The following is a 19,914-nucleotide window of genomic DNA, read 5'->3' as shown; positions in this document are numbered from 1 at the left end:
AAATCCCCAAACTGCCTTTTTGAAGCTAACAGAACTAAGTCTTATTGACGAAAGAAACATCCTTATTGGTTTCAGTTGAATGAAGCAGTGTTCTTGGTTTCCTCTGGCAGAATGTTGTGGAATTTCACAAATAAGTAACAAAACACATTTGAATGTGAATATTATTCTATTTAGTTTAATATTTATATCAGGCACAAAGCTATAAATAGTTAGAAAAACACATTTCTATCTATCGATCCATCTATTTATCTCTTACTTGCCAACATTGGCAATTAGTGCTCCAGGAGAACGGCGTGTTGGGGTGGGGCCCAGTTGGCTTGTTGGGGTGGGGCCCAGTGGGTCACCTCATTTGGCTTCGCCTCCATAACAGCAATCAATTTTTTGGTCCAATTACAGCAAGGGGTGGGGCCACGATGATGCGCGATTCACGTCATAAGCCCCGCCCTTACCACCTTACTATTGAGTTCTTTGGGAATCGGGAGGTTTGCCTGCTCTCCTGGGAGTGCAGCATGACTCCCAGAAATTCTGACGTCTTCCGGATATTCTGGGAGAGTAGGCAACTATGATTAATCTACCTCTCTCCCTCTCTCTCTCTCTCTCTCTGTCTCTCTATGTCCCTCTCTCTCTATCTATGTGTCTGTTGACCATCTATCTGGTTGCGCACCTTTTAGAAAACTGTCAGCAAAGAAGGATCTGGAAGTAGAAGAGATATAGGGAAACACAGTATGCCGAGATGCTGGAGAGAGACAACGATGTAGGAGTTAGGAAACCTAATATTCTAGCACAGAACAGAGGACAGACAGAATATTGGTAGAATAGGCATGATATAAATCAGACAGGGCTGGAGAAGACCCGGAAATGCTGTGTACCTGACGCTATGGAGCAGAGCATGGCAGCGGTGGAGAAGAGGAGAAGAAAGCACAGGATGCCAGGTCTGGTAAGTGATGGATGAATGTTGTCATATACAATAGTTAAAAGACATTCTAGGAAGGTTTGCAGGAAAAACAAGATGATAGTTTTGCGCCATAGCAGTGTATGTCCAAATTTTATCGGGACTGTCTAAATTGTTACCCCAGAAATGGGAAAAGCAGATTTGAATATAAGCATGATAGATATCAAATGTGGGCATGGTTTGGTGGATCGAGTTGGTTTTGGACACAGGGCTAATTTTTCGCTTTTAAATGTTAGGAGGTATGAGACACAGGGATCAGGTATTAGTCACTAGGGTGCAGGAACTCTCTCCCTCTATATGTGTGTGTGTATGTGTGTGAGTGCGTGTGTGTGTTTGTATGTATGTGTGTGAGTGTGTGTGTGTGTATGTATCTGTGTGAGTGCGTGTGTGTGTATGTATCTGTGTGAGTGCGTGTGTGTGTATGTATCTGTGTGTGTGTGTGTGTGTGTGTGTGTGTATGTGTGTGTGTGTATGTATGTGTGTGAGTGCGTGTGTGTATGTATCTGTGTGAGTGCGTGTGTGTATGTATCTGTGTGAGTGTGTGTGTATGTATGTGTGTGTGTGTGTGTATGTATGTGTGTGAGTGTGTGTGTGTATGTATCTGTGTGAGTGCGTGTGTGTGTGTATGTGTGTGAGTGCGTGTGTGTATGTATCTGTGTGAGTGCGTGTGTGTATGTATCTGTGTGAGTGTGTGTGTGTATGTATGTGTGTGTGTGTGTATGTATGTGTGTGAGTGTGTGTGTGTATGTATCTGTGTGAGTGCGTGTGTGTGTGTATGTGTGCGAGTGCGTGTGTTTGTGTATGTGTGCGAGTGCGTGTGTGTGTATGTATCTGTGTGAGTGCATGTGTGTATATATATCTGTGTCAGTGCATGTGTGTATATATCTGTGTCAGTGCGTGTGAGTGCATGTGTGTGTCTGTATGTGTGTGAGTGAGTGCGTGTGAGTGCGTGTGTGTGTGTGTGAAAGTTGATTCAGAGAAGATGTTATCATTTAGCAGCAGTGTCTTAGAACAACCACCCAATTCATGTCAGCACCTTTAACAAAATGACATAATGTTTTTTTAACAAAAGTTGAAAAGTTGAATGAACTCAGTGTTCACAAGCACTCAGGTTTAAGGCATACAAATGAAGAAACAATACAACACTCTAATATGTTTCCACTTTTCAGATGGTAAAGAAATCATTACAATTACAGTAAATATTTGCATTTATTTGTACCTGGGACTTAAGCAAATAGAAATGCAGGTAAGAATATGTAAAACATAACAGGGGCAAATAATGATGGACGAACAAAGAATTGAGCAGGTCAATAGAGGCAGCATCATCACCCACTCCGGATTCCTTCACACATTTCAGGGCTTACAGGATGACTTATTGGCATATGTTGCTACACTGATTTCCTAACCTAAATAAAATAAAATCATTATAGGAGGTAATTCATGAAGGTTTAATATCGCAGCCCTACTGTGTTTCGTGTACTTTGGACCCATCATTTGCACACAATGTCCACATGTGTTTGTGGAGCAAGATCCCCAATCCCTAAATCCTCCACTAGCCCTAAAGACTCAGTGCTGGACAGGAAAAAAAGAAGACTTTTTAATATTTAAGAAAGTAACAAGTTATCGGGGAGGGGCGTTCTTTTAAATAAAAAAATATTTGAAAACTATGTGTGCTTATTTAATTGTTTACTCGTTTATTATAATATGATAATAGACATTGACCATAATACTGGTACCCAGCCCCAGGAGGTCAGGAAGCCCCAGAGCTTTCTATCTCCAGACTGATAGCCTCTGGAAGTGAGGAGACATGTTGTTTTATGGATACCCCTCTAGAGGCACCAGCCTGGAGCTGGTCCCCACTATAGCAAGGGGATCCCACATTCATGATCTTGTGGTCTCCCAGGCTGTCTAGCATTTGGGCTGATTGGGGATTTTGGGAGGAGTGACATCATTTATTCAAAGTAATTTCATTAGCTCCGTAATACATACACTTTGAAACATATGCCTAATTATTACAAAGTCCAAAAGTGACATTACTTGTTCTTCAAAAGTTTGTTTGGTTAGTCATGTACAATTAACTCATCATCATCATCATTTATTTATTTATATAGCGCCACTAATTCTGCAGCGCTGTACAGAGAACTCATTCACATCAGTCCCTGCCCCATTGGAGCTTACAGTCTACATTCCCTAATATAGACACACGCTTACACACAGACAGACATACAAAGAGGGAGACAGACAGACAGACTAGGGTCAATTTGTGATAGCAGCCAATTAACCTACCAGTATGTTTTTGGTGTGTGAGAGGAAACCGGAGCACCCGGAGGAAACCCACGCGAACACAGGGAGAACATACTAACTCCTCACAGATAAGGCAATGGTCGGGAATCGAACTCATGACCCCAGTGCTGTGAGGCAGAAGTGCTAGCCACTAGGCCACTGTGCTACCCACTCAATACAAATAATAAGTGAAGTATTTTCCAGAATCTCTTCTATTATAAAATAGGTTCCTTTTTTGCTGCATGTTTATCAGTATTTATCAGACTTTTGATGCATGATTAATACCATTGATATAACTGTACAACACAGGACTCAGCGTACACTTTGGATTGTTAATACGCTTGCACTAAAGCAGGAAAATAAACTCATTAGCAAAAATTGAATTAAAGCACTATATTGATTAGACAAGTGGAAACTGAGATGCCAAGGTCCAGTAGGTCATCAGATATATGAAACACAGGTCAATAGATAAAAAGCCAATTCAAAACTTCTTGCCCAATTTCCTTTCACATCTTTACGCACAAACAAGCATGGAAGCACTCCTGCAAAAATAAACTGCTGGGACTTTTCAGTAACTGGACCATGATTTAACAGCCATCTGAAAGAGCTCATTGTTGTACATGACTTTCATCAGACTTCATGATTCATATGTGGAAACATTAGTACCTACAATCCTGATGTATGGGTAGCAATGTATCTGGGATATGTACTTTCTAATTGTTGCTTCACAAATATCCTTTGTTCATATAATTATAAGTAATCATTTTTTTTTAGTAAACAGAGTATGTGAAGAATGCAGCCTGCATTGTCTCACTATAATTATGTATGTCTGATTAGGTCCAAACTTGTACCATTGCTATGTTTTATATTTTCATGTGATTAAAAAAAACTTTAAAATCAAGTCCCAAACTTTGTGTTCAGTACAAAATAATAACTGCAGCTATAAGTACTCAATATAATCATTCAGTAATGTTAATCTGTCAAAAGCGAAACTTTTTTTTAACATTCTTCAGTCAGTAATGACACCTACAAAGCATATGTTGTGTCTGTAAGATTCAGCTATTACATCTCAGGTACATTTCTATGATTGCCCTTCAGAAGGAAAAGTTTGAAAGCTGTTAATGATGTGATGTTAACCTGCCTACACAGATCTTTCCTATTTTCTAAGTGTATGAAATGGAAGAATTTAAGTGTGGTATAGAGAAGGTAAAAAACGGAAAAGCAACCACTGAATAAAAACAACTTTTTTTTTTAAACGCCCTTTACATTTTCTGGAGTTATATAAAATAAGAACATATACTTTATATTAAAATGTACAGGCAGCACGGTGGCTTAGTGGTTAGCGCTGCTGCCTCACATCAATGGGGCCATCTGAGTGGAGTTTGTATGTTCTCCCCGTGTTTGCGTGGGTTTCCTTCAGGTGCTCTGGTTTTCTCCCACACTCCACAAACATACTACTAGGTTAATTGCCTGCTATTAAATTAACCTTAGCCTCTCTTGGTCTGTGTGTATGTTAGGAAATTTAGACTGTAAGCTCCAATGGGGCAGGGACTGATGTGAATGAGTTCTCTGTACAGCGCTGCGGAATTAGTGGCGCTATATGAATAGATGATGATGATTAATTGGATTTTCTACTGTTAACCTCACTTTGAGCTGAATTTGCAAAGTGTTGAATATTTTATTTCTGTGTGTCTCTTGACAGAATATATCAATACATACAAAGGTGTAGAAATATTAATGTAAACAATAGTTACCCTATAGAATGTATGGGCCTGAGTCATTAAGGAAAGTAAGGCAAAAAAAAGGAGTAGATATTCTCAGGGACAAATGCAAGGGGTGCAAATTTATTATTTTGCACATAAGTTAAATACTGGCTGTTTTTCATGTAGCACACAAATACTTGATAGCTTTATTTTCACACTGAAATTTAAAGCTGATCTAGGACAAGCCATATCCCAACTATAAATCTGTCCCCACATTTTAAATTTCCTTCCCCCCTCCAATGCAACATGGTTTTGCCCAAGTGCAAAGTTATTCCTTTTTATGCTTTTTTTTTGCTATCCTTAATGACTCAGGCCCTATGCCTTTATCAAGGCTTACAAAAAATAAATATCCAAAATATTTCCTGGCTACTTATTATCATTACTTTAGGTCTCCCTATGTATAAAAAATAGAAATTTAAATCATTATAATTTGTTTCAAGATATAGCGATCTATAGTGAAATTTCTACTGGTTTTTAGCACTAGCTCATTAGCCTTTATGCTGTATGTGATGATGTATTATCAATTATTTAAAGAAAAACTCCACCCAAACCTAATTTTTTCCTCCTCAAAAGCGTGAGACACACTTACCTGCTAGTAACCTACATGTACCCAGCCTAAACACCAGGGGAAGTGTGAAAGTGCACTTTAGACACTGAACGGCTGTGAAAGGAGCTGATTGGTTGAGCTGCGTAGTCATACATTTTGCTCCATCAGCAAACATTTACTGCCCACAGCTTGCATTGCTGCTCCTGGCTATTAGCCTGAGAAAAGTACCTTTATTACAACTGTTATGGGTAAATATCTGCTGAACTGCACAGGACCTGCTTTATGGGACCCCAGTGGCTGTACTAGATGATGGAAGGTTTATTGGAGAAAAATTGATTTTCAGAGTTTTCATGGTGCTGAGATGATGATAAGAGTTATAACCTTTTCCCTAAATTCTCTAGCCCTATCAGCCCTGATGAGTCTCCTGCTGGGAAGCAAATTTTTTTTATATATACATACATCAAAGTTTAGCGCTAACTGCTATGATCATGCCAGCAGGCATGTACAGGGAATGACATCATGTGCACTGTCAGAACGCTTCCCAGGATGTCTTGTGGTCCATTGCTTTCTGATACATTCTATGCACTCTTGGATGATATTATGGGACAAATCTCAGTGCTACCATAGGATGAAGGCAGGTAAAAATATATATTATATAAACATATATAATATGTGTATATAGAAATATATAGTATTTATAGAAATATTTATCTTTGCTCCAACTCCTAAGTTAAACACAAAGCAAGAGAATGGCAGAAAGAGCCATGGTAGCTTTTATTGATAATTCAGACCTCATGCCTGATTTTGGTACTGTCATAATGATAAATAGTGATAAATCTATGTACAATGGCAAGAGGCTATCAGACCAATTAGTGTGTTGGCCCCATGTGCTCTCTTGAGCAAACAATTAATACACATCTGTCCAAAAGAGCCCTTAACTCTATCACAGACACATTTTGTGGTACATTACTGACCGTCCAGCATTTAATTAGCATTGCTTGTTAGAGGATAATTCACCAAACCTCGATTTACATGAAGAGAGGAATATACCGTAATTATCTTCACCTTATCTCCCTTTCATTAATGGTAATTGGATGCTAGATTGTTTCATGTGCACAAGTACAGATATACTCTTAGATGTTACATCACAAATCTTACCAAAATAATGGAAAATCATTCAAAACACACAAAAAATTGTCTTCTAAAGCCCACGTCAAAATCAAATAATATTTTATCCAAGAATGTATATAGAAAGAGGCATACGTTGTATTTATGACAACTGCAAGCTTTCTTTTATTCCAGTTTTTAATTTCCAACTTAAATTGCTATGATTATATATTCTGCATATATTTGGACGCTATACACTTTTATATTTTTTCTACAACATTGAAAACATATTAAAATCTTTTTTACTAAGTAACAAGCAAAAATTGCATTGATTTTACATAAATCATTTTTACTCTTGATTTTTATTTTTACAAAATGCACCATTGTGGGCAAAACAAATTGTTTATACAAACTGCAATCATATACATTTAAAGTTCAATAATCAAAGGTAAAAAGCTTGAACTAAATTGCCCAATTTCTACAGGGTAGTCCAACATGCATTAATATTGTCCTCTATTTAGAATTGTTAAGCAAGTATGATCTATAGCGCTAACTAGTGGAGCAAATTCAGTATATGCATTTCTGAATATGTAAACTAAATTACGCATGGTGTAATTAAGGTCTTGTCACTCATTGAAGCAATTCTGGCATGTTAATGTGTAGAAAAGTATGGAATGTTGTAACTGAGGATCCCTTTGTTTAGAAAAACAAAGGCTTGTTTGCCGTTGTGTCAATTACATTGAGGGACAACTAGTCCACAGACAAAAGAACACACAGGTGGGAGTATATCTTTGAGTTACAGTGTTAATGAGAAATGTAATGGTCTGTGTAAATGTGAACATGCAAAAGAGAAGGCAAGTATGATATTAATTACATACCTATATAACCATATTTATTATAAGGTATCCACCATCATATCTAGATTCTAGCCGTTTATGTTGAATGATTGTCATGTATAGATAGTCTACTTTGCTAATACAAGCCCCTATTTAACTTGCACCATTGGTAAGTGTCTAACTGTACATTAACCCTTAATGACCAGAAGTATTGCACCCCAATTACCAGATACATTTTCACATATTAGCGATGCTTCTAGTTCACTTTGAATACATTTTTGCCACTATCCAAGTAAATTACATATTGTTTTTTAGGCCAAATGCAGCTTTATTTTGGTAGCAAAATAGAGAGATACCAAATACATATTCTTTTATTATGTGCTTAACGTCCCCTATTTCCAGCAATTATAGAGCCAATATAAACTGAATCTAATAGTGCTAGAATAATGTTTAATAAAATAGCAACTGGTAATTAAACTATTATTAGATCCAGTTTCCCCAGGTCTATCAGTTCAGTCTAGCTTGAACACTGTATGTAGCAATCATGGGGCCATGAATTAAACTATATGGATTTTGCCCCTAAAACTGGACTCCATGTTATCACTGTCACTTGGGACCCAGCAATGGCAACTTGCTTAGCATAGTGTAGTCACCATAATTTATTCTCTGTATTGAGCATGGGTATAATATATAATATCATCTGCCTGATATCAGCAGGTTTTAAAAGTAAATACCCTAAAGCAAAGATCTCAACATGCTGGGAATTGTAAAACACAATGTTAGAAAGGTAGTGAAAGATGTCAAAGGGTGATACAACCTTCGAATATATATGACAGGAAGTTTCTATATGTAATCATTCCACTCAACTGAATTAATCATCAGGGTACTGCTGCTAGAGGATGGTTACACACACTTGGCTGAAATGTGAATAGTCCAGTAAATGTAGAAATTAAACACAGATGTAAAAAAGTAAAGTACACGTCACATGCAATTATTGTGAACATAGGAAGTAGGTCAGGAAAGACTTGTTCTTTTAACCAAGTCATATTATAAACTGACCTGTTCTTGGATCCTGCAGGCCGGGTCTGGGAAACTCTGTAATAAAACACAAATGTATATCACTTATACATAGAATGTGATCAGCTCCCTCAGTTTTTGCATAAGTTGCTTACAAGGATCATACAAACGTTTCTGGTTTAAGGGATAACTGAAAGCAAAAGCATTTATAAAGAGTAACAAAAACAAATGGGAACAAGATAAAATAAAAAAAAAAAATCTTATGTCAAGGCATTAAAATCAGTCCAGTCACTGATAAGTATATATGGATGAAATAATATTGTATGTATTCTGATGATAAAGATTAGTAGGCACCTGTGTCTCACAACTCGATAAGAAACAAGCAAATCAATTCAAAATGAGTGAGATCCAAATTTGACAGACTCCAGAGCCATGTCTGTAGTTATTTCTTACTGCATATCGAATTACTTCTCAGCAGGGAAGTTTAATTTGCTCCCAATAACTCTTCTTGGAAAATTGACAGGGTTGTTTATTAAGTACAGTGCAAACACCTGTGCATTCGTTTTGGCACCTGTGATCATGCTTATCTATGCACAAGAATGCATGCACCTATAAGAAACGGGTTAAACCCATTTTTCTGCAGCTTGATATTTGCATGGAAAGCAATAATCCCCTACCCAGAATAACAGGTCATGTGACACGTTCACACATTATTAGTGAGAGAGGCAAAACAAAAATGTGTGAATGGCACTAATAAAGACTGTAGCCGCAATCCCTCCAAAATAGATTCAGTATCAACTTTTGTCCCCATCTACACGTTATTCTTATCCTACAGTTAAAGATGCCGTATTCCACATACATTATATTTTTTTATGGTTCTAACTATAGTGGTCGAAGTGGAAATTTACAAGTGGCGGTATGGAAAATCTAAGTAGTGTGTAATGATGTCACTTGTGTCACATATCTGAATATCAAAATCACTTCAAGCCAAGAAAACTTTGAGTCATTAGGGAGAGCAAAGCATAAAAAAGTAGCAAATTTGCACCTGGGCGAAACCATGTTGCATTGGAGGAGGAGGTAAATTTAAAATGTGGGGACAGACTTATAGTTGAGATAGGGCATGTCCTAGATCAACTTTAAATTTAAGTGTAAAAATAAAACTATCAAGTATTTGTGCGCTACATGAAAAACTCGACAGTATTTAACTTATGTACAAAATAATGAACTAATTTTCACCCCTTGCATGGTACCATGGTTTGTCCCGGAGAACATTTACTCCTTTTTTTTTGCCTTACTTTTCTTAATGACTCAGGGCCTTAGTGTTTTTTTACCTGGACTTTTTTTGGACAATAGTTAATCTTTAGCAGCATCAGCTTCAGGAATCAGTGTTTGGTTTAGTGTATGAATAGCTGAGTAATCTATTCAGGATGTGTTCTAAGAATTGCAGTTGCCTATGTCATTGCAGGCTACATATACAGTAGCTAGAGGTGAGATGTCATTCATTATCCTCTCCCGGATTGCTATAATTGCTCTAGATATCTTGTCATCTCCCACAAACATTTGTACAATCCAGAAGTGCTCACAATAAAGTCGTCGCAAGTACACACATGTCCCTTGGGGTGAAACACTCTGAGTTGTTTATTACAACACATACAGAGTGACCCCTTTATGTCTGATTTTAGAAAGCTGTGTTGTGCTGCAATGATCCAGTGCTAGTGCTGCAATTGTTCTGCGTTAGCAAAATGAAATCACTAATTAAGCTTTTTAAAGTGTCATTCACCAGATTCTTTCAGGAGAAAAGAAATGTGGGAAAATCTTACTGAATGAAAATATGCATAACAAGCAAATGCTTTGGAGTTGATTTTCATGAGTGAGTGATGATAAGTTGGATCTTTGAAATCTCTGTCTTGGAGGCCATTAATTGCATAAAAACACTAGGGGGTTGACAACTGACTTCAAAGTTCCAAAGTAAACGCTTCATTCTTTTCAGAACTTCAGTGAGAGCTAGAGTATAATTTTACAAAGGTAGAAGAGACAGCAATCGCAACATCCACTAGAAAGGCTTTCTCTTTCTTGCACCAATATCATACGAAGGACAAACTACTAACTGAGAATTTATAAGTCTTGTCGCGATACGTAGGTCATTTCCAACTTTGTGCTTCTGCTACATCAAAATTAAACACTTTAAACAACCTTTACTATACCTGTGTTCAGAAAACTATTATCAGTAATTCTTCTGAAATGTAACTAAAAATGGTCTTAATCTGTAAAGATTACATTTTGTTTCAAACATTAACTGTTAACAGTTTACTAGTAGCAGATTTAAGAGGTATCTGAGTTTTCAGGCACAAGAGGGCAGCACTCTGTTTAAATAGTAACTTTTAACCCATTTCTTGTTCTTCTAAGGCACAAAATTAAGGCTATTCATTAACTCTTAAAATCAGTTTAATGTATTACAGTTAGTGCAGTATAATATCAATGTCGCCTTAATAATTGAACATTATTATTATGTACACATGCACATATCGCAACCTTGCAGGTTGCCCGTATGCACATTTATTTGACCAAATCAAGAAAAGAAGAAAGTTCAACTCAGTCACGTGTAATCTAGACAGAGATTTATGGAGCTAACATGTTGGGGAGAAAAGCAGTTGTGTTGGAATTAGACAATTAGGACAGTTTCTCTTTGGATTCCATTCTCTCTATCAGTAAAGGTAGAATTAGTAAAATGGTTCAGTCAGTCCTGTGGGAGATAAGGACTTGTATTCCCTGTCTACAAATATTGATTGAATAGGACAGTGCCAGTAGGTAGGATACTTTTTTAGTGACAGAGAAGTTAATGATTTAGCGATTAGTTTGAGGGAAGCCTAACCTAACATTTTGCAATTGCTTGCAATGTGAGCAATGCCATATTTGACCTTGTCAAATTAGCAGGAGCCTTGAACAGTATGGAAGCATCTAGCTGCCGGCTAAATATTGATGACTGTTGCCTGAATGGGTAGTACACACATACACATAGGACCAGTAAAGTAAATAGTGTGAATATACATATAGAAATGTTTATGGTTACAGATATAGACAAACACTAGTTTAAATCACTTGACATCTATCATAAAGGTACATTGACTTTAGTTTCTCTACTGCTTAACCTATTTACAAGGACGGAGCAAGCAGCAAAATTATTAATTTACTTATGATTATATACACATTCGTCACAGGTCACAATACATTCAATATGTCTGCATATAGTTAGCAGTGTGATACATCTGTGAATGCTCATTGCTGAAGACTAGCAGAGGGCTTAACATATGGTACAGGTTAGACCACACAAAGAAATAGACAGCAACCAATAAGAGGGATCTTTCTTCTCTAGTGAACTTGTTTCTGAATTTTATTTTCAGAAGTTATGATTTTAAACTGATTTTTATTTTTTACAACAGCTTTATGCTAGTGGTGGGCAATATTTAGCTGGGTTCATATGTGCCATGCAAAGGGTCTCCTCTGCAGAATTATGTCGTCTACTTAGTGTACTATGTAACGATTTTTATGCCATAGAGCAGTGGGCTGTACTAGCCATACTTGCCAACTCTCCCAGAATGTCCGGGAGACTCCCGCATTTGGCCAGAGTCTCCCGGACACCCGGGAGAGTGTGGCAATCCTAGTGAAGTGGGCAGAATTCGGTTCAAACGCTGCGATTCACAGGGAATTGCGACACTTGGCCCCGCTGTAAAATGACGAGTTTTGCGTCATTACATCACGGGGGTGGGGTCAAAATGACACAATTTTTGTAGCCCTACCACCTGCACGCCCACCTCCCCCCGGCAGCTCCCGGAAGCCAAATCTAAAATGTTGGCAAGTATGGTATTAGCCAGTACTAGGGCCACATGCGGCCTTCCAAACCTTAACCCCCAGCTCCTTCTTTCTTTATTGCCAGACTTGTTTGTTAAAGTTTGTAACACTTGTTTATCTTACAATAAAATATATGTTATTACAAATAGTTGAGATTAAGAGTAATGTGTGTCCATTTTTAACACTAGAGGATCGCCCAAGCTACACCTTAAGTGTATCAGGTGAATCATCACTGCCATATAGTGAGCGCAGTATATTCATACTATCTATGAATCAGGTTAGCCTATGATTGGGTTATAATGTCTTTTCATCAGTTTGACTACTAAGCTATAGGTTAACTTTCTGCTTGGCCTACAAGACTCCTTCACGATGCTGCTCTGATCTCACAGCATGATCACAAGTTTTACCAATTGCCCTTATGCTGGCAACATATGCTGCAAGATCACTGGCAATATTTGGAAATTGACCCAATATCGCATATCTGGTCAAATGTGCTGTCACAAAATGAGCACAATACCAGATATTAATCTGATCAAAATGTATTGGATAAATGTATTGTAAAATATGGTTATAACATGATCAGTATTGGTCAGTTTCATCTACCAACTTCACTAACAGGCTGGAATGTATCCAACCATCGAATGAAGAGCAGAAAGAGCTTCTCCCATTTGACCACCTACATGGAGCAGAATACGTGTGTAGCAAGTGTTAGCCTGAAGCACAAGTAGATCAGACTGGACCATTCCTTTAAAGGAAACCTGTTTAGGGGTGTTTTCTATGTAATAAAAGGTTAAGTGGCTTCTCTGTAAGTTATTTTAAACTGGTGATCTGCTTAGGAACACAGCACTCTTTATGATGTAACACCTAAATGTTAGTTTCCTTTTTACCCTTTCAGATAGTCTTAGAACATTACAACCATCATTTTTCCATTATTTAATGGAGCAGGGTCATACATAGTGTGATATAATCTGAAACATTTATCCTCTGTATTTATTTTCTACAAAAAAGTAGCTGTAAAATGTTCCAACATTTTGAGGCAATTACACAGAGTTATTAGGCATTTTTCTGTGGTGTCATGGTTTTCCACATATCTGCTGCAGACTTTTATACCAAAAAGTCAAACAACTATAATATATATATATATATATATATATATATATATATATATATATATATAAAATAGACAATTTAAATATTCTCTTGTTTACTTTGTCTATAATAATATATTTCAACAATATTTTACACAAACACGGTTTGTTAATATTGTAGCCGCTACCTGTTAGCTTCCAAAAGGCCTGTAAACTATGTGCTAAAAAAGCTGCTGAAGATATCTCAGTATGTACCAGTTTGTATATGAATCATAGGTTACAGGTAAGGCAAAGGGTTAAAGGTTAAGGGTTCTAAGGAACCCTTTTATTTGTTAAATATATTTCATACACTTTATCCACTTTGTTTTCTTAAGTAGCTATGGACTCTATACAACTACTTTTTATGCTAGCATAAAAAATGCAAGTGGAAACCACATGTGAAAAGTCATATGAACACTATTGCACATGTGTTTGATATGGTAGACCTATCTATAATATAAATGTCTAGTGGCGTGTGTTAGTCTGTCTGTGTGTGTGTGTGTGTGTGTGGAAAAAATAAAAACCAAGCTGCAGCGCCACCTGCTGGGCAGAGTTATACACTGACCTACTAAATTCTTAGTGTGTGTGTGGAAAAAAAAATTCAGAAAGGGCTGAAATTTGGTATACTAAGATGTTTTTAATTTGTTAATTTAATTTGTTAATTGTTAAAAGTGTTTATAAAGATTTTAAAAAAATATATATATATTTCTTGAAGGAGAAGTGACAGTTGGGAGTGGTTGGTGGTTGCCGGGGGTGACAGTGGGGAGTGGTTGGTGGTTGAGGCCTGGGCTATGGCCCAAATGCATGACAAGAACCTTTAACACCTTAAGTAGCTTGATTTGACTAGAATGCATGAGTATCATGCACGGGTTAACTTGTGATTGATATGTGCTATGTGCATTTGTAAGTTCTTACAAATATGACCAGAATACAAACAGTACAGGTCTTTACCAATTAATTATAATAGCCCAATCATTTCAACAAGGTTTTCAAAGTGTGTGCCACATAGTAGAAACTCAATTGAAATGGGAGAAAATCTATTAAGAAAATAAGTTAATAAAAATCAGGCAACACGCCCCCCTTGAATTCCACACCCAATCTCAGCGCTAGATAGCCCAGATTGATTCCCACTAAAACAAGGTAGCAACTAGCATGGGGTTCTACTACTAGAGTAAAAAACATTCCTAGCTAGGTAGCCCAGGCTGGTGCCTATTACAGGGAAATCCCCTGACATAGCAGCAGGAACTCACCCAGCCTGGTCAGCACAGAGCTGAAGCCTCTCTGGGTGGTTCCTACAAAAACAGTGTCCCCCCTCTCAAAGGTTACCAGCCCTGCATTGAAAAGCACTGAGACTCTTCTCAGCAATTATGGGCGGTGGATACTGGGGTATTGAAGAATATTGGGACCCCATAGTGGAAATTTTGTCACCTCGGTGTAAAGGCTCCATAAAACCCCATTCCATTATACTAAAATAGTTACAAAATATAAATAAAACACTGACGCAATTGTTAACATTTCTTAGTGAAATAAAAAATACCCAAACCTTAGTTTACTAATTATTGATAAAAAAAATTTTTTACTCAAAGTGGAACTTAATTTTATAATCCAATGCAAAATTTTCTTGTAATCTACTGGAGACAAATATAATCCAATGGGAAATGTCTTAATTTGTAACCCAAGGGTTCGTCTACTTCTTGTAACCCACATAAAATGTTCTTTATTTGTAATATCCAGCTATTATTTTTCTTCTAATCCACAGAAATTCTTCTTCTTGTAATCCATGGGAAAATCTTCATGTAATCCATGGAGTATAAATAAATACCCCCCTTCCCACCCAAAAAGATCAACGAAAATAGCTCACAGGCCAGCTTCAGAATGAGCGTGAACCAAATTTTCCAGAACTCACCTTACCCACTCAGCCAGTCATAAGTGGTATCCCATGCTAGTCACAATGACTGGCAGCAAGAGTTGACCTGGAGACAACCTGCTTTGATCATACATCAATAGTGTGCTCTCTACTGATAAGGAGAAAACAAATTCACAATGCTGAGGAGCTCTATTCAGGTCCATGGTGCATACATTCATCTAAATGGCTGTGAAAATGATGTTCTATTCATTTCAATGGAGTTTCTATATGTAATGCACAACTCCACTGAAATGATTGGGCCATTGGAATAACTGAGCCATTGACATGACTGGGAAAAATAGGGGACAACGCTGGTTAAACTGCTTGTGTTAACCTCTAGTAAGTTAGTATGCACTCCCAAAGAGATCAATGGACTTTTCCAAGTGTGGTGATATGCTTTGACAGAACTGAAATGGAACAAGCGGCAACCAATAAACACAATACAAATGCACACAGGCGCAAGTATAAATGCAAATGCGCATGAACACATAGAATAGAATGGTTCTTATTTTCCATGTTTTGCTTCTGTTAAAAACTCAATCTCTTTATAAATAAATTGTAATATTATAAATCTCATGATTAAATAATTATTTTACAGAAAATTATACATTATTGGGGTACGCAAATGTTGATTCGTGTTGTCCGTTGGTCATTTGCCATTAAAAGGAAGTTATCACATGCATCTATATTGTTAAACATTTTTGGTTGTAGAAGGTTTTAAGAAATACCTCCTCTAACTAGCAAAACTGTTATGGGCTGACACAACTGGTGTTACAGGCCATCAAGTACGGAGTTGTGAATGATGTTATATGTCCTATATGGCGACATAACCTTTATAGACAGCTTCTTCTAGATTTTACAGCCTGCAAGGTAAACTGATCACCTATCAGTGTGGTCCATTTCCAATTCTAATTTGAATAATCCTTGAACCATTGTATGCCTAATTCATATATCCACTTTGCCCTTAAAACACATTTGCTAAACTTTATACGCACTGCACATATTTAACAGTTGACTAAGGGCCATTAAACATGCTAGAAAGCTGTGAAAATGATTGTACATTTTATAGCACCTTGGGCATAATTATAGTGTTGGCAATGATCACAGCTGTGACTGGACCTGCGATCCCAGGGGGGCCCAGGTCTGTCGACATAGGCGTCATTAAATGTATAAAGTACAGTATGTGCACATATAGACATACACAATCCTGTGCCTACATAAACAAGGCAACACTACTAGCACTAAAAGAGGAATTTGGAATTCCCAGTTGAATCTTTTGTTACTTTGTTTTACAGGGAAATGCAAAGAAAACAGCCTCTGCTTTACAAACTAATTATAAATGCCTCAGCATAAGCAATTAAAGGACAAAATGGTCTACAGAAGGTTGCTTCAGATCAGTAAATTGTCATAAAAATACCATTATGCTGTATACATTCATCAAACTGAGTTTAGCCAAATAACTGCTTTATTTCCCCGCATGTTTATATATTTACAAGGACTCACTATACTGTGTGGTGTCCTTGGAAATTCAACTAGTCACCACATCTGGGACTGATTAGAGTACCTCCGAGCCCTGCCAACCACGTTTTTCTTTGTAATAACCCTTCTCCTCTATCTGTTCTGTTACTCAATGCTTCCCCCTCTCTCTCTATATTAAAAAATTTGATTCTGTAGACAATGCAAATAATAGGAGTATCTCCACCCTACCGCTACACAAAACCAGTGCCCCTTGTAAGGTAAGCCATATAAATCATGCAGGAGAGAACAGATGTACATGGCTGCCTTTAAACATATCACTCTGCTTGTCGTCAACTGCAATAAAAGGACTGAAACAAGCTGAGCATGCAACCCTAGTGGGAAAAAGGGAGAAAAAATTAGATCTTCTGTGGTAATCTGTTTACATCTAACAGTTGGGGATTAGTCAGATTAAAGTCAAAGAATTTAGACCCATTAGGTATGCTAAATAGCTGCTGTCAGTTTATTGGGTTAAATTCCAGCAATCACTAGGAGAACAGGGAGAATTATGATCAGATTGAATTGTCAAACCTGTTCCTTCACACTTTAATTCTGTTTTACCACAGCAAGTGTGCATATCAATTACCCTAAATGAGACAACATAAAAAAGAACCGTACAATGAACAAGTAATCCCAAAGATGTGACATTAAAGAATACTAAGGTAAAACGTTCTTATTGGCCAGGTAGCATATGATAGATAGATAAGGAGAAAGATTATGTTTATTGTAGTAGGATTCTGGGATATACCACAGACTCCAGCGGAGTTTATTTAATTTGTATCAGTGGATAATATTTGACCTGTCTCTGTAATCTATAGTTTATTGTTATACTGACACAACTGTCACATTATTTAATCATGAATAAAGAAAACATATTCTGCTTAAAAGTTTTGGCTCTGAGTTATAGCATAAGTTAAACATTTAGGGCCTGATTCATTAAGGACAGCAAAGCAAAAAAAGGAGTAACTTTGTACCTTGGCAAAACCATGTTGCATTGGAGGGGGAGGAAAATTTAAAATGTGGGGACAGATTTATAGTTGGGATAGGGCATGTCCTAGATTATCTTTAAATTTCAGTGTAAAAACAAAGCTATCAAGTATTGTGTGCTACATGACAAAACAGCCAGTATTTAGCTTATGTGCAAAATAATAAACTAATATGCACCCCTTGTATTGTAACATGTTTTGTCCAGGAGACAATTGCTACTTTTTTTTGTCTTACTTTCCTTAATGAATCAGGTCCGTAATGTTTATTCTTTGTTATCTTGGGTTTATATATTAACTCTACAGCCATTACGTAGTAGTTTAAAATTCTAGTTTAGGTATCAGAGTATCACAACTGGTATACATACAAAAAAAACACAGTCCCTATTCATTAACCTGCAACAACAACACAGATTTGCTATCTACATTTATCACGGCGATAGAAAACCTGTTATCGACGCGATTTATTAATAAAATATCACAGTAGCAGTCAAGTGATACTGCTGGAGACAGGGCATTTCCATGTTTAAGAAATAAGCTCCACAGTGATATATTTCAGTAAGGCACATTTTTACAAACACAATCACTTTTTTTCTCTTAGGATATTTGCATTTGAATATTATAGTATTATCTAAATGGTGGGGGCAGCTGGAGAGTTGGGAATCAATTTACAGATATGCAGTATGCTCTTCTGAAATCTAATTGGAAAGGTTAAGCATTATGCCTCGTGTTTAATTATTAATTAATTGAGAAGTGGTAGCATCTGGTAGCAAGACTTTGTTTGTTTTTCAAACCATTGTTTCCATAGGGTGAGTGATTTAATTCTAGCTGTGCCCTTTTTGCACATATGTTTAGAGCATAAGCCCATGTGCCCCTCCTGGTCACGAAACTAAACAAAGAGACACAAATAAAGTTAGAATGACATCATTTTTACACAATATCTGTGATAACTTTATTGTCATTGTGTTAGGATTTTATAACACTACCATTAAAATTAAATTATGGTATCCCAGTAGAAAATGTTTCTCATTAGTTGAGAATCATCCATTATTTCAATGCATTTAAGAACTATTTACATATCTGTATTTTGTTGTTAAGTCATTAGTAAAAGTCTTATTGTGAAATATATTGGGAATTAATTACAAATTGAACTTTGTGCTGCTTATTTGTTTAAGTTTTTAATCCACACATCTTGTATATAATATGTTATTTTGTTTTAAAAAACTACAGAAAATCATAAAAGTCATAGAACTGTTACTTAAAAGGAAACTCTTCCCTTCATCCTCATCCACATTTATTTATATAAATTCCATAGCGCGTTACAATTGGGAACAAACATTAATAAAACAATAATACATACAGACAGAGAGTTAAGAGGGCCTGCTTGCAAGCTTACAATTTAATCCCATCCTTATATATATATATATATATATATATATATATATATATATATATATATATTTATATATACACATATACATATATACATATATATATATATATATATATATATATATATATATATATACATATATATATATATATATATACACATATATACACACACATATATGTATATACATATATACACACACACACACACACACACACACACATATATATATACATATATATATACATCCCTTAAAAGCTGAGTTCCTGCATTTTCATACAGCACTCTCTCGCACTTGTATTGTGCACTTACACTAAACTTCAGTGATATTGATTTTACAATATACAGCCCCCCTCCTTTTTATGAGAACACTCATGGGGGTTAATGCTTTTGGGACCCTGTCCTCCATTCACCAACACTGGAGCCTCTACTGTCAGTATTATCAAGGCCACAGTGCCTGGGAAATGTTCAAACCAGGCATGTCTACAAAAGATGTGCCAGAGGAGCTGATCTGACAAACAGTCCGCTTGTTAAATGAGCTTATCTGATATCACTTTCTTAGACCTGCTCAATGTGGATGTACACTGAGAATAGCAGGGGTCCAAGAAGCATCATTTCTGTGATTTTACTAGCTGG

The 19,914-nt window shown here is 36.7% G+C and overlaps 1 protein-coding gene across 2 annotated transcripts in view; it reads right to left on the bottom strand.

Annotated features, from left to right (window-relative positions):
• The window catches only part of UNC5C (unc-5 netrin receptor C), a 270,066-nt gene that overhangs the window by 205,538 nt on the left and 44,614 nt on the right, over positions 1–19,914 (bottom strand). For both annotated transcript variants that reach the window (XM_075201521.1, XM_075201530.1), the window contains exon 2: positions 8,548–8,583. In XM_075201521.1, the coding sequence (XP_075057622.1) occupies positions 8,548–8,583 (36 nt within the window). The remainder of the gene's footprint in view (positions 1–8,547; positions 8,584–19,914) is intronic.

The sequence above is a fragment of the Mixophyes fleayi genome, chromosome 1, assembly GCF_038048845.1.
Source record: "Mixophyes fleayi isolate aMixFle1 chromosome 1, aMixFle1.hap1, whole genome shotgun sequence".
NCBI classification, from domain to species: Eukaryota; Metazoa; Chordata; class Amphibia; order Anura; family Limnodynastidae; genus Mixophyes; species Mixophyes fleayi.
Note: the sequence above shows the minus strand (reverse complement) of the source record. Positions and strands in the feature narration are given on the sequence as shown.